At 41.8% G+C, this 15,700-nt stretch overlaps 1 protein-coding gene and 1 long non-coding RNA gene across 5 annotated transcripts in view; one reads left to right on the plus strand and one right to left on the minus strand.

Moving 5' to 3' along the window:
• Window positions 1-6,056: 6,056 nt before the first annotated feature.
• Window positions 6,057-14,606, minus strand: LOC134564159 (uncharacterized). The gene is made up of 3 exons (XR_010083484.1): window positions 14,470-14,606; window positions 8,796-9,056; window positions 6,057-7,622 (listed from the first exon to the last, which is right to left on the minus strand). It is a non-coding gene; the product is annotated as an uncharacterized LOC134564159 (long non-coding RNA).
• The window catches only part of PCSK5 (proprotein convertase subtilisin/kexin type 5), a 225,742-nt gene continuing 223,755 nt past the window's right edge, over window positions 13,714-15,700 (plus strand). Inside the window, exon 1 of one of the 4 annotated variants that reach the window (XM_063422828.1) lies at window positions 13,714-14,441. In XM_063422828.1, coding sequence (XP_063278898.1) covers window positions 14,244-14,441 — 198 coding nt within the window. In that variant the 5' untranslated portion in view covers window positions 13,714-14,243. Of the gene's footprint in view, window positions 14,442-14,478; window positions 14,714-15,700 lie in introns of those variants that run through there. The other 3 variants (XM_063422830.1, XM_063422831.1, XM_063422829.1) reach the window with 3 other exon arrangements.

A 15,700-nucleotide genomic window follows, 5' to 3' on the forward strand; every position in this document is an offset into this window, starting at 1 on the left:
AATAGATCAAAAATTATCAAAAAGGCTTTTGTTGAAGGTCTTCAATCCTTTGAAGAGGGTGGCATCCACTGCATCTTGGGTATCACTTTATTGCCACAGCCTTTTAATCGTTTGGGTTTTGCTTCCCCCCTCCCGCCCCCTACTTTTCTCCTCTTCACTTATTAAACGGTAGTTATTTTGACCTATGAGGTTTTTCTCACATTTGCTCTTCCAATCCACTCCCCCATTGTGATGAAGGGGGAGTGAATGAACAGCTGGTAGGTGCTTAATTGCTGTGAACTGACCACAAAGATTAAAGCACCTAATTTTTCAAAGAGAAGAAAGGAAAATGGAATTATTTCTGTGCCATATCTACCAAATAGAAGTAGAAATGAAAGACTTCTTCTAGAGAAGATGCTCTTTCAGAGTATCTTCAGGGGCCATACTCCATGGCCATGTAGGTGACAAACATTTCTCTCAGGTGTTTTTTCTTTATTACTAGACACTACATTTGGATTACCTTATTAGGTTTTCTCTCTATAAAAATGGACTTCCTAAATATGAACAGAAGTTTTATCACTGTTCATGTCCCAAGAACAGATTTTCAAAGAGACTTATAAATCTTTTGCTCATTTACACCAAATTCATTCTCCAGACACTAAATTTTATAACACAAAAATTAGACAAGTTATTGTGTTTCATTATCCCAATTTAAAGAAAGCAGGAAAAAGACACGAAGTGTTCCATGCAAGGCCACAGTAAGCACTAGAGTCTGGGCTGGCTAGTTTTGTTTTCTCTAAACCTTGTCTAGAACTTTGAGAGTAGTCTATGTTTGATACAATGTTTTCTACAATTATGTTAAAAATCCCTTCTGGACACTACCTCCCCCTTGACTGTATACCAATTTTTGCAACTCAAAAAGGACAGAGAGGTGCACAGTTTAATTTTGTTTATTTATTCCTGCCAATTTAACCCTTTCTTAAATAATTAAACAATGGGACTGTTTACCCTCCTCTTAATTAGTCACTGGTTCTTTTAACTGAATGGTAATGATCATAAGAGTTTCTTCATGTCTTTCATGTTATAGTAAAGGACTTGAGATTTTTTTTTCTCCAAAGTCATTGTTGAATTTGACATCAGGACTATTCATTGCAGAACTAGCTGCAATTAGAGCAATTATGCAGATCACATGTCTTTCCAGTTTAATAGCTGGCTTTTGTTTTGCTTCCTTTTTTCCTTTTTTTTTCTTTTTTCCTCCTCTTACTGCAGCTTCTCTAAACCAAAGAGGAGGATAAGGAAAGACAGACAGACACTGAAGTGGACCACCTACTGACTAGATCCCACCATGGAACTGGATAATTTGTTAAATACCTTTGTGCTGGAGGAAATTCCTACGGGGTGCTTCACATCTCAGCTTGCCAAAGGTCATCATCACAACATCACCCCGTGCTCTCTTTCTGCTTCCCAGGCAGGAAGGGGATGGCACACTCTGCAAACACTGATAAATGTCTGTTCTCTGCAAAGCAGCTTAGAGTAAGTAACTAAACCAAACCATTAACCAGATGGAAAACAACACACACAAAAAAGCAAATATAAAGCAGCCCGCATTGTAAAAGTTGTAGAAGGAAAAGATCTTAATCTCAGGTACCTGTTTAACTAGCCACTGCCCCATGAAGAAAAAACCCAGATCACTAATTAACCCATGCAGCACAATATAAGCTTACTGAGCACCTGTCAAAAATGTATCCACAGGTACACTAGACACCTCTATGCGTGTGAGATCCTGATCTTCAAAGAACAATGTAAACAAATTTTAAAACCTGCTATCCTGCATGGCGTAGTCACAAGCACAATTCTGCTCCTCTCTTTCCAAAAACCCCCAAAACTAAAAAACCAAACCAAACAACAACAACAAAAAAGCCTTAAGGCCTGGGTGTTGTCCTCAAATACTTTAATAAGAACAAAAATTAAGAGACTGTAACATGACTTATTTCCTGTTTTTTCAGAATTGCCAAAAATAAAATATCTCATGTTTGCCTGTGAAGCCAACAGTAGCATCATGTCCAGGCTTCAAAATTATACAGATAACTTTACAAACAAATAAGTAACTTGGACACATTTTCCAACCACACTAAAAAAACGGAGTCAGAAAATTTACCACTTCTAACAAGATCATACACTAAGATGACAAAGAACTGTTGGCATATTAATTGCATTTTATAATTGCATCCAAACTTTCAAAGACACCTAAATATATCCTTAAAAGAAATCTGATCGCACATATACTTTATCCATTTGGACCACTTGCCTGCATGTCAGAGCTCAATTAGCAAAAAAAAATACATCAGTTGCAAAACATTTTAGACAACAATTCCATATAATAAGAGCAGAACTTTGAAAAATTTGCCTTTCACATTTGTGTAATCTTGTCTGTAGACATCAGGTGAAGGTATTTATAAGCTTAAACAGGATTAGTTTTATTATTTGTTAGTTCTTGAAGTACAAAAAAAGATCTAACGTGTGTGCATGTTATGCAGCCTTTTATTTCCTCTGTCCTGCTGCCTGAATAGCTCACACACAGGGGATACAACCCCATCCAAATGTGAAATGAATATTATAAATATGAAGTTCTAACAATGAGCTGTTGCACTCACATTCTCAGAATCTCCTGCACAGTCAGCCCTTTTGTACTGTCTTGCTAGAAGAAACAGATTCAAGAAGGTTCAAATTTCACTGCTCAATCTCCTGCTGAGAATGTAGCAAGAAATACATAATACTGACAGTTTTACATCTTAATAACTTGAGGACCTATATCTGCCTTTTGAGAGAATTTGGAACTAGTATAAGATAATGCAGGGAAAAAAATCAAGGAGGTTTGCAGTAAAATCAACGGAGTTTAAAGGTGAGCAGTAAACTATCCTCTATATGTCTCTGTATCTTCCTACTCTGTAAGCTATGCAGAACAACTGCATGAATAGGACTGAATTTACACATAAATACATTACACACATACACACACACATATATAGGCTTTCTTAACTTGGCTTGCATCCGTATTTGGCACTGATTTTAATGGCCTTTAATAATACTCTCACTACAGTCAAATGGCTTTTAGTCAGATCCCTGATCAAACAGTTTGACACTAATGAGACTCATTACATTAAGGGCTTCCTAAAAGTCTGAGTTCAAATCTTGAGGTTATTTGATCAATAGTAAAATCCTACATGAAATACAGAGAATAATGATACTGCCTCTGGTTAGGCTTCAAACAATTTAAGCATTTTTGCTCCTTTGACAGGCAATGAAGGACATCAGCTTACCATAACCATTTTAAAAGGCTAGTTTTTATTTGTCATGTGTAAAGCACAGGATTCTCTTCATCTACTTGTACCTTCTATCTATTCAGGCAAACAAAATTAATACTGTTACCTGGAGCTTCCAGTGTTACAAAAAATAGAAGGTCTGCAGCATAAGACAGATCTTAGTTATGTTTGCAATACAGAGTTTCACATAGGCAAGCATGATAGGCATGAGAGTTGGCTCACAGGTTACAAGATGACATCAGGTCACCCCTTGTCACTCCCATGGTCTTCTAAATCACACAGGAGGGAAAGGACAAGGAGAAATGCAACAGTACACATCAAATATGTCTTAGATTTAGTCACATTGTTGCACCAAGGCACTATATGCTGAAGTTAGCATAAACTCAGTATAGTAATAATTTTCTGTAAGTCACCATTTCCCAGTTCCAGGGGAAGCATAGCAGTCTTGTTTTCCTAAAAATAAGTTCATGGTAAAACCAGAATTCTTCTCAGATAATTTCAGCAGTTTTTCACAGAACATCAAGCCCTGTTTCTGAATATAACTGTTTTTTGATTTTGTCTTAGTTTGTTTTATGTAGTTTACCGGTCATTTTCCAACATATTATGCAATTCTTTATCTCAAAAAACTCCAAAAAGCAAAAAACTTATTTGAACATCTGGAGATTAAAATCTGAATTAACAGTCACATTTTCATCATGTTTAGAGTCTGTCCCCCTCTGAGTTTCACTTTCTTTCCTTTCCAAGAATAAATCTGGTAATCTCTTCTGAGTTTTATTAGGTCACTCATATGAATGGATTTCATTAACTAAGAACAAGTTTCCCTGAGACATTTAATTGCTACAGCTGGCATCCATGTGTTAACTACTCATCCCAACAGCATCTCCATGACATTAAGAGATGAAAAGCTTGCCAGTTGTGTTATATTGTTTCCTCTGTTTGTGTTTTCTGTTTTGTCCTCACCTGTGGTATTCCTGGTGCTAAACAAAGCATGTTCTGTTGGTGGAGGAACCATTGTTTTCCTAATGCTTACAGCAGTACTCAAGCATCATTTCCTGTACCTGATGCAGCAGTAAAAATATTATTTAGAAATGCTTGTACCACCTTTGTCATGTTGAGACCATCTTGCAGCAGTGCTAACAAAATGTGTTCGTGCATCTAAAGACTCCAAATCAGGAAAGAATTTGGACACATTCCAGAGACAGTCAGCCACCATCACAGTTATGTGACCTGAATCAGTGACCTCCTGCAGGTGTACTGGGAACACATCATCCTGATTCAGCGACCCAGATACTCTTTACTATTACACTCATGGAATGGTGGATAATTTTTTCTGGTGACAACAGAGAGTGATATACAGCTGTGGAGTTATCAGAAAACTGGCCAGAACTGGAGCTGACCAAGCAACTCAGATCACAAAATTGACTAAATGAGCATGTGACATTGTCTATTCCTGTTGCTGTATTTCTCTGCCAAGGAATAAAGTAACAAGACTGAGTTCCTTCTAAGTTTTAGTAAACGTCTATCAGCCATTGTCATTTCTTACTCATTATTTTAATGCTAGGAGTGATTATATACTTGTTTGGTTTGGTTTAATTCATAGGTGGATGGATAGACAGATAAAGTAGGAAGTGAATTAAGTGACATAGGGTATAACAAAATCTCTCTGTGCTGGCAAGTTCTAACTGATCCTATAAATCAGAGGGTATTGCTTCTCTCTCTGATGGTACAAACATGACTTTTTAGGTCAAAAGACTCCATCTTTTTTATCTCGCAGGGAGAGCGAGCACAGATTTTAAGGTGCTGTCTCTCAGGATCACGCAGACCTTGTCCAAGGCACATTCCCAGAAAATAAATTGATGATTACAGAGTTTATTTCCTGGGTAGAGCCTCAAAAATAGCTTTTAAATGCCACATTCATAGTGTGTGTATCTGTGAGTATGACTTGGTTGCATTCAGGAAGTGCTCATGAAGGGCTAAGGGAACTTAATGAACTGGTATATTGGCAGTGGTGATAAACTATATGCTATACATACACTTCTTACATTGTGAATATACAAGCTGAGAGCTGTGACTGCAGAACAGACAAAAGTCCATTCACTTTCCAACATGCAAACCTCAGATTCAGGGTGACTCTCCACAGATGCTCTTTCCATTTTAATTAAGATTTTTGCAGTGTTTTTTGGAACTGCTAATTATCAAAACTATGCATTCTGTACGCTAATCAAGTTTCTGCACCATATTTGTTTCATGGATAATCTGCATTTTGCAGCATGAAGAAAAACAATGTAAATGCAAAGGGTCACGGGGAAGCATCAGATATTTATTAAGTATATTGGCAAATGCTCTCATTTGCACTGTTTGCTTTTGAGTTGCTTAGTTGCTGTTTCAAAAATTCAAAAACACACGTATGTGGCTCTGAATTAGCCAACAGAAGAATCAACACAGAAAAGACAAAAAAGAACTAAGGCTGATACAGAAGAGAAGAAAGTGCAGTGTTTATGTGTGCAGAAGAACTTGATGTAATTTAGAACCAGTGTTTTATATTTCTTCCCCAATGTGTGAAAATTTTCTGGAAGAAATCTAATCTCTTCATGAACTGTGCCAGCTTCATTTCATAAGAGTCGAGAAAGACAGCAAAAACTGCCTTTTGCACCCACAAAAAACCCAAACCAATATAACTTTCATTTTAAACATCAGTTATAATAGAAAATGTACTTTATTACAAATATCACATCATTTACAAATGTGTGAGCATTTAACAGCAAAATTAATACATAAAGGGATCGTAAATCATGTATTACCCTCATAGTAAAGCTGCACAATATTCTTATCAGTTATTTTAAAAATTACCCATTTCAGTCTTATTTTTGACCAGGGGCTAAACTTTTCTACCTTTTTTTTAAAAATCAATTACTTATTAAAAATTAATTCCTTACCTTTTCTCTCTTCTGTGCCTTTCTTTCTTACTCTTGTAATATAACACAATACAACAGAATCAAAAGTCCCTCTAAAAATGTCCCTCTAAAATCTGTAGGTAAGCAACTAAGACTCTGCCTAAACCTAAGATGATGCTTTGTGGCTATACATGTTCTAATTTCATTTGCCAGTTACCATCATTCTTCAGGTACTACATTTCACACAATGAATGCACAGGTGAGCAGAACTGGACATACAAGAGGCTTATGTACAATATAAAATTACCAGAACTTTCTGGGAGAAATTAGTTGTCTGAATTAATGAGCAGCAAAACACACCCAGATCCTTCTCCCCCACCAGTTACTTCCTCCAGTGCTGGTTTACATAGACATATCACTGTGCTGAAGACTTACCAGTGCTGTAACTTCTGATCCAGAGTTACCATTAACCATTATGGTTAGACTCTGCACTTTGAACATGGACTATCAGTTACAGGTTGTTCTCTATCAGGAAGATATGATGCCTTAGTAAGCATTTCTCAGCAATGCTATATTACACACCATCATGGTCAATACTACCCATGAAAACTTTCAGCTTTAATGGCCCTTGTTTTTCATGGTATACAGAGGTGAGCACAGATAGTAACATCCAGTGAGTAGTATGTACAGAATAGAAATCTTGGGGACAATGAAGGGGAAAAATGATGAGCTAGACAAAAAGAGAAAAATCTTCCCAGCAGTAGAAAGGAAGGTAGAGAAGGAAAGGTTGATTGATTGCAGATATAAGGGGAACAAAAGAAATTGAAGAAAAGGGTATCAGTGTATGAAGAAGAAAATGTGGAAAAGGAAAGCACTCTCATTGATAGATTGCTCTGTCCTTTGCATTAAACCAAAGAACATACAGAGGCCTTGACAGAAACTGTCAGTACACCTCTGCTCTTTAGCAGGCAGAGCAGAGACATCTGCAGAGATGTGCATTTTCTCTATTTGTTTTAATAGAAGCACCAGAATCGTAAATTCCTTAGTAAATTGACACAGTAAAATGAGTTTCTGAGGTATGCAATCAGCATCAGCCCCTGGAAAGGAACACTTGCCACTCACAGTAGCTGGGCCATTCTTACTGTTGTCTATGTTTCTGCCCTCCATTGCCTTTCAGACTTAAAATCTGAGGGGATGTATCCAACATAGCTAAATAATTTTTCCATTTTAGCTTAAAACTAATAAAAAATGAAAGAGAAGTTCCATTTTTGCAGTCTTGGCATTGGTTTAATTACTACCGCAACAACGCAGTGCACATAGATGTTTCCTTACCCTTCTGATTGGTTAACCCTTTAAATTCTTCACTATTCAGGACCAAGTAAACAGGTGAATAGTATCCTATGCCACAGGTCTGGCCTTTAGCTCCCTGAAGAGAGAATTATGATTGAATTATAACAGAATTAATTATTACTCAATCACCTGGAAACAGAGGCTGCATATCCTATTGTAACCTTCCCAATTTGTTCCTTGCCTGGAACACAGAGTATAAAAACCTGCCATACTTCCTAAATGGTAGGCTGATGTTCTTCCATCCTCCTTTCCCATTAATAAACTCACTCCTTCCAGGTCACATCTTCTGTTAGACATTGGCTGTAGTAAACAAGCTCTTTTTCAATTCAAGGACCAGTAAATTACACTGAGCAGGTTTCACGCAAAGAAATGCAGGCGTATTATCCAAAAGATTAGTACTGGGTGGACTGGAGAGACCCAAGTTAAAAGGGATGCTCTTAAACTATTATTTCTACACATTTTCCTGTGGAAAAGGTCCTCAAGATTTCTTAAAGATTAAAGATATGACCTCTGCTTCCTCTCACAGAAAACAAGAGGATAAAGAAAACTAAATATAATCCTATTTTTATAATGAAGTTAGTATTTCATGAACATACTGTGACAATAGAAGCTTCATGGAGCATCTGAACAAAGATAAGGGAACTAGGACTCAGAAGATAATTGTGCGTCTGAAGAAGTAAATACGAGCTATACTAGTGAAGGGTCTACAATAGTCTCAAAGAAGGATTGGGGCACAAATGGAACCAGTCCAACCAGAGCTCATGAAGTGAAAGTAGGCCATGATGGAACATGTGAGATGAATTTTTTTTCCTCAGGTAAGGACATGAAGCTACTATTCATTAATTATGTTTTTGAAACTGGGTTGGAATCTCACTTGCCACTGGTCACTCTTTTTAACAAGAATATTATCTCAGCTGTATGCTACCAACAACATATTGGTGTAAGAAAAGAACAGTATTTGATGGCTTCTATGATACTATAACAGGAAAGAAAATCCCTACAGATACTTGAAGTACAGCTGAATCAATTTTACAGAATAGAGTAGCTACAATAATTCTGACTCAGGGGACAATTTAGAAACAAGTTAGCTGGAATGTTAAAAAATGCCTCATCTTCTTCCACATGGATCAATTCATTCAGATAAGTAATTTCAGAAAAAAACCCCCCACCATTATATCAAAGGGGTCTGTGATAACTTACATAGCTAAAATTCATAGTCAAACACTAGAAATGTCATTTTTATACTTACTTTTTTCCCTGTATTTGAGATTCTATGATTGAAACTTTACAATCCAATGAGAAGCTGGACAGAGAAAATGTGCAGTTGTTCTTCTGAAAAGAAGTCAGGGTTCACTGTTACAGGATCCTGTGTCAGGCACTGAAGACAGCTGAAAGAGATTCCTGCTTCCACCATGCTTCTGTTCTCTCCATGCCTTGGCCATTCATTCTAGCTAAGCACTGTGTATTACCAGTAAAGTTAGTGTGACTATTTGCAATGTCAACTAGATCTCTGAAATAAAAAAGCAGAAAAAAAATCAATGACAGTTTAGATTAAAGCCCAAAGAAATGCATTTGCACAAATGGGAAGATGGCAAATAAGTATGCTGGCACAGGCATCAGTACCAGAAGTCTCTTTAGAGGGTGTAAAAAACACTAACATCTCTTCAAATTATGCCTGCCAGTATGGCCACAACTATAACAAGGGGGGAGACACTCTTCCAAAAAATTACAATAAACACAAAGGTCTAAAGATAAGAGTGACATTCCATTCACAGGATGAAAAATAGACAGTGCAGCCTTATTCATAAAACCAAAAGGAAATCCACATAGTACCTGAATAAGGCAGTATCAGTCCAATTATCAGTCATCAGGAAATGCCCACACACAAACTTATTCCTTGATCCAGACATGAATGCTACTGCTTTACTACCAACAGACAAGAAATAAAGGATCATCCCCTTTGATTTCTTACATGAATCATTGAGCTTCTGACACTGAGCTCAGGGGAAAATTGAGGTTTGGGCTCGAGCACACTCTGATAGATGCCAAATGCCCATCCCAACTTCCTTCTGTTCATTCCCTTCTGCTGCCTCAGCTTCTTTATCCCAGTTGAGTACTTTTACCTGTCATGTCTCTTATCTCCTCTACATTCAGTTCAAAATGCTTTCCTCCTCAGCATTCTCAGAAAATTCATTAAAGTCTGCTGTCAATTATCCTGCCCACTCCCATAGTGACCAGCAAGAAGTGGGAAGAGGAATAAGAAGTCATGCTTTGCCATGGACTGCACACAGGGTTAGGTGTACAGACCCTATAGTCTACACACTAGGAACAGTGAGAGGTATCCCAGTGAGGGGGGTGAGCAGCCTCAACATATTGGCTGCTGAATGTGAAAAAAAGTGTCTAATGTACCGGTGAAAACTCTCACTCAAAATTTGGACCTATGTAGGTGGCTTTGCATGAGAACAGTGAAGTACTCAAAATACATACCATGCTTCAAAGGATATAGAGACAGGTATTTGTGAGGAAAAAAACCCTGCTAATATAATTGATCCAGTGTTTTATTAAAAAACAAACTTAAAAAAAACCCCACCAAACTTGATTCTATTCAAAAGCATTTGAAGTTAAAGTACATAAAATCAGAGGCAAGCCTGAAGCATGGAAAACTGCAGATCAAAGAACTGTGTACCAGCAAATTGGATCGTATGGTGGCTGGTGTCAAGTGACTTAGCTGTACTGTTTATAAAAAACAGTAAAAACAGTTATGCTTGAAACTAAGGAAATCTAAATACTCCTTTGGATTCCAAAACTATCCATCTTTCTAAGGCAACCTCTAAAAAACTCCCTGACACAACCTCCACTCTTTGAAGGTTTCCTTTCTTTCATCTATTACGGTCCAGACTCTCCCTCTCCAAAGGCTGATGAACATATATTCCCAGTTTATTCTTAAAATAGTCTGTGTTCTGGAATGTCTTCAGAGACCAGCACATCTGTTTGCAGGACTTCTTCCTGGAAGACGCTGAGCTGCCACTTTCTTTGAATTTATATATCCTATGTGGTTTCCTCCTTAATTATGACCCTGGGGTGCCTAACACATCTCTGGAGCACTGATCTATGAAACATACAGGAATGCTAGAAAGCTGACATGAAGCACAGAACAGTAAAAAGGCTGCCAGAGCTGGTAAGCCAGATGGATTTTCACGCTGAGAAAGAACTAGAAAGAAAAGAGTAATTTCAGGACTAAGTAGGCAAAACAACAAAACATGAGGCAATTAGATCAAATAGGTGGGAAGCAAGAATAGCCACTGAGGTCAGATTCTGGATCACCATCATTTGGGATTAACAATAGAGGAGGGATTCAGGGATTAGTATCAATAAGTGAAGGACAAGAGAGACCTGTGAAATTTGCATTTTAAGCAGTCAGACAGATACTGACTTTTGTCATAGCAGACAGGTAAGAAGGGGGTGAAGAGGTGTTTGTGTCTGGAAACAAGAGGCACCAGTGTGACAATAGGGATGAAATGGAACAAATTACTGCCCTTGCTAAGAGGAGATAAATCTTTCCATGTGGTTTGCACAGACAGACCAGCTATGTGGTCTCCCATACAGTTCAGAAGCAAGCCCAGCTACCAGCTACATACAGTCCACCTACAGCAGGTACGCTGAATCAAACTCCCACACTGCTGCCAGTCCCCTCAGTGGTCTCTCCACTCCTCTGGTATCTGGTATTACTGCCTGGCTGTGTCAGAAAGGAACAGAACATGGCATGGCAGGAGTTCTCCTTTTGTTTTTGGTTTTTTTTCTTTGACAGGGTGTGGGGTGTGAAGTCCACCCTAAGGATTTTACTATGAGGAGGTACTCAGCAAAACATTGCATTCTGGAGTTCATACTGAAACATATTCAAATGTTTCACAACACAACCAATGTCCAAACGCTCTCATACTAGCTCTAATTGCCATCTAACAGAGTGGTCTTAGCAAAGAGGACTATAATCACAGAAAAAAATGCCTCTGGGGACTACCTCCCTCCTTTTCCAGAGACTATTTTTATGTATAGTACAATTTTTACAACATTTTTGTTAGGCTATGCAATATGATGCAGCTTTATGAAAAGGTACTTGGGGACAACGAGGTCTTCATCAAATCAACTGATTCTTAGTGGCTTTGGTGCCTGTGTCTCACTGTCAAGTGAGACAAGTTGGAACTAAGCACATGACAGTATGGCTTCTTCTTTGTAGTGTGCACCTTTTGTCCATCATCTACAGCAAAAAATATGGCAGTCAAAACAATAGTAAAATTATCTGAGAAAAGATCAGAAAAGAGATTTTTAATTTACCCTCTTCAGAGGAGCAAACTGGGGTTGCATAAGGTTCAGGTTTTGTGACCTATTGATTGTTGCCAACTTCTATAAGGTGGATATTCATGATTAAGCATAGTTTAAGCCCTCCAGGTATAGGATGAGAACTGACTTGTGCAATTATCTTTGAACCAATGAATATGAAGAGCAAATTGCTGCAAGCTATTTAATGTCATATTCAAGGAATGTGTATTTATGAATACTAGCAATAAGGTGTAACTGCCTGGTCCTAACAGCTACAATCCATACAAGGGCTTACTGAATCCAATGAGAGTGTTGACTGCAGTTTCAATAGAAGAACAATTTGCTCAACAGTAAGCCACCATCTGTGAAATCCTAGGGAAGGCAAGCCATGAGGTCTTAAATCTACAAAGAGAACTAAACAGTACGTTGGAATATACTGAGGAAATGATCGTGCAAACTACAGAAAAAAATACTAACAGAGAAGAAGCAATCACTGGCAAATAAATTCTCAGAGACATCAAACAGGGAAGTAAAGAATGCATTTTCCTCCTTTCAACTCTTTAAAAACAATCAAAAGATGTGGGAAGATGTTAATCACCACTATAACACCCATGTGTATGGGAAAAATTAATAAACCTAAATCAGAGAATCACCTGAAGCGGAAAACACGGCTTTGGCTTTCTTTGTTTTACTATTTATAATTTTCTAGGAAAACAGCTGCTTTAAAGGTAGGGACATAGGTTTTGGTGGAGTAAAAAAGGAACTTCATGTTATTCTATGACCTTCTGTAAAGTATTTAATTTTACATACTTCAGAAAAAAAAAAAAAAAAGTAATAGCTGCCTGACTTTTGCCTACAGTTACATTTGCTGACACCGTTTTCTCAGAGAAAAAATTCAGATTTACATCAGTGCATTACAATGTACATCATCCAAATTCCTTCAAAACTTGCAACAGATCATCACAATAGGTGTGTTGGATCGATTATTTTAACTTGCAAGAAAAATGAAGTAGATCTACGGGTGGTCCAAAGCTCTTATGGTGGCTCAAATACTTAGACCGTTAAACAACAAGTTTGGGCTGGAGTGCACCGGAGTTTTCTCCCACCCTAGCCAGGCACCTGGCAGTGCCTGAGGCAGCTTCTGCTGATCAGCCGCATCTTCTGTAGGCCCAGAGGTGCTCTGCTTATGGAAGCAGGTTGCAGAGCTGTGGCAACGCTGCATGGAGTCATGGATGAGGGAGCAGCGCGAGCTCTGTCCTCTCTGTTTGGGTCTGGACCACCGCTCCTCTGCCAAAGCGGCAGCCACCCACTTTTCTTTTTGAAGGTGGTGACCATGGACAGACGGGCCACATTAAATGACCACGAGAAATGTATGTGAAGCACGGACAGCACACTGGCACACGGTGGCTGCCGGAGAGGCAGCTGTGAGACTGTTCCTGTCCGGCCTGGTGGCACAGCAGTTTCTGCCGGGGCCGGCAGGCCAGGCACACTCAGCCTACCGGAGCAGCTGGGGCTCTCCCACAGCCCCTCCTCGCCCCGGGCGCCCCGCGGGCGCAGGGCCGGGAGGCCGCCGGCGGTGCCGAACTGGAGGCCTCGCCGCAGGCCTCGCACCTCGCTGCGTCTGCTGCAGCCTCACCGGCGGGCCGGCGGCCTCCGCGCCCGGCGGGGGAGCAGGGACAGCGCTCGGGGGCAGTGGCTGACGAGACCAGCAGTAGCACGGGGCCAGCAGCGCGGAGAGCGAGGCAACCCGGCGCCGAGGCGGCTGCCATTTCCCCTGGCCTTCGGCGCTGCGGGAGCGAGGGCGGGGAGAGGAGGCGGAGGAGAAGGAGGAGGGAGGAGGAGGGAGGTGGCCGAGTCGGAGTGCGCTGAGGCTCTGAGCTGCCAACACTCACACATCGCCTCCCGCCGCAGCCGTACTGCTCCCGGATTCCGGAGAGAGGGAGCGAGTGGAGGCGAAGAAACGCCAGACGCGGGAGAGGAGGCAGAAGACCGCTAGCAGGGGGAAGGAAGTCAGAAAGGAGGGAAACGTAGAGAGAGGGAGAAGGACCCCTCCTCCCCGCGCAGAGCCGACTTCCCATGTAGCTAGGGATAGAGGGAGAAGCTGGCGCTCAGGAACAGTGAGAGAAGCTCTCACAAGCAAGTTACTTAATCCCTGGAGAGCGGCAGGAAGAGGGCACAGCAGCAATCACTGATCAGAACCACTGTTCCCAACCCCTCATCATTTAACCCCCGGGTGGTTCAATGCAGTACTCCAAGCTCTTCTTAGTTTCTTCCTCGGGCTAACTTCAGAGGACGTACGGCCGGAGCGGCCCGGAGGGAAGGACAAGGGCCTCGGAAGAAGGAAGGAGAAGTTTTGTGGGGGTTGCGTGCGGAGGAGAAGATGGGCTGGAAGCGCCGCTGTTGCTGGGGAGGCGGAGGCGGCGGGGACCTTCTCTGCCGGCTCACCCTGGTGCTGGGGTTCCTGCTGCCCGCCTGCAGGACGCGCCTCTACACCAACCACTGGGCTGTGCGGATAACCGGGGGGCTCCCGGAGGCCAACAGGATAGCGAGCAAATACGGATACGTCAATATAGGACAGGTAACGCTACTCAGCACTACTTACTTACTTCCTAGCGGGCACCGGCGCTGCGGCCGGCCGGCCGGCGGACAAGGTCCGCTGCCGCCGCGCTGCGCCGCCGGGGCAGGGACAACGACGAGGGCAAGGGACGGGCGGCCCCGCCGCAGGCCCCGCCGCCGCCGCGGGGCGGTCAGCGGAGCCGCCCCGGCCTCCCGCCGCGGGCCGCGGGAGGTGATGCGCGGGGACAGGTATGCCGGAGAGCTCGAGGTCGTGGCCTTCCCCTTCGAAGCCAGGTGTGAAACGGGACGCGGGCCAGGGAGCCGCCCGCGGGGCGGGAGGGGGAGGGCATCGCCGGGGGGCGTCCCGCCGCGGCTCTGCGCGCCGCCTCACTGCCTTCGCGGCGTCTGAACTTTGAGCTCCGCGGCGGGCAGCCTCCTGTGTGCCCTTTCTGAGATGAAAAGCGATGGTACAAGACGAGCTCGTCCTGCAGCGAGCGCTGGTCTCCCCGGCAGCCAGGACGTGGCAGCCGCGGCCGCCGGCTGGCCGCGGAGGGCGTCCCGACCCCCGTGTTGGCGGGGCGTGCGGAAGGAGGCGGCGGCTGGGTGTCCCGCAGCGGCTGGCAGGCGTGCGGCTGCCTGCAGCGTTTCGGGGGAAGGGGGGAGCACTGGTGGGGGCAGGGCCGCACCTGGACATGGCTAGATCCAGACATCACCGCGGCAGAAAATTCTTGGATCCAGTCAGGTTCAGAAACTGCAAGTGAGTGAACACCTGGTGTTCTCACTGGATCCCATCACACTGAAAAATGTTCCTCTTCTATAGTTAGACACAGTTCTCTTTAAAAGGCCCTAACATCACCTTTAAAAAAAAAAAAAAAAGAAAAATGGAGTTTATGCTCCGTGTTCTAGGCTTTCCTCGCAGTTGTTCTCAAAATACGAGTGTCATATGTACTGTTTGCGAGTGCCTAAAAAATACATAGTCCTGTTGCATGCTTGGGTGTAAACATCCAAGTACATTCTTTCTAGACAGTAGTTTATTCTACATGTATTGAAAGCTTAGAAATGAGCATTTTTACAGGTACAGAAAGCTTCCTTTTATACATGAGATTTATAAAAACGCAGCTGTGTTTACACTCCAGGCTTTTCATATCAACCAAATCAAAGTAAGACCCGATTATTATTGTGTTTTAAAATGAGTTCCCACTTACCACATCATTGAATCAAAAGTTTAAAGTACATCTCAATGTTCCCACTCACTGCAAGCCTGAATAAGACAGCTGTGTG

Source organism: Prinia subflava, chromosome Z, assembly GCF_021018805.1.
Source record: "Prinia subflava isolate CZ2003 ecotype Zambia chromosome Z, Cam_Psub_1.2, whole genome shotgun sequence".
Lineage (NCBI taxonomy): Eukaryota > Metazoa > Chordata > Aves > Passeriformes > Cisticolidae > Prinia > Prinia subflava.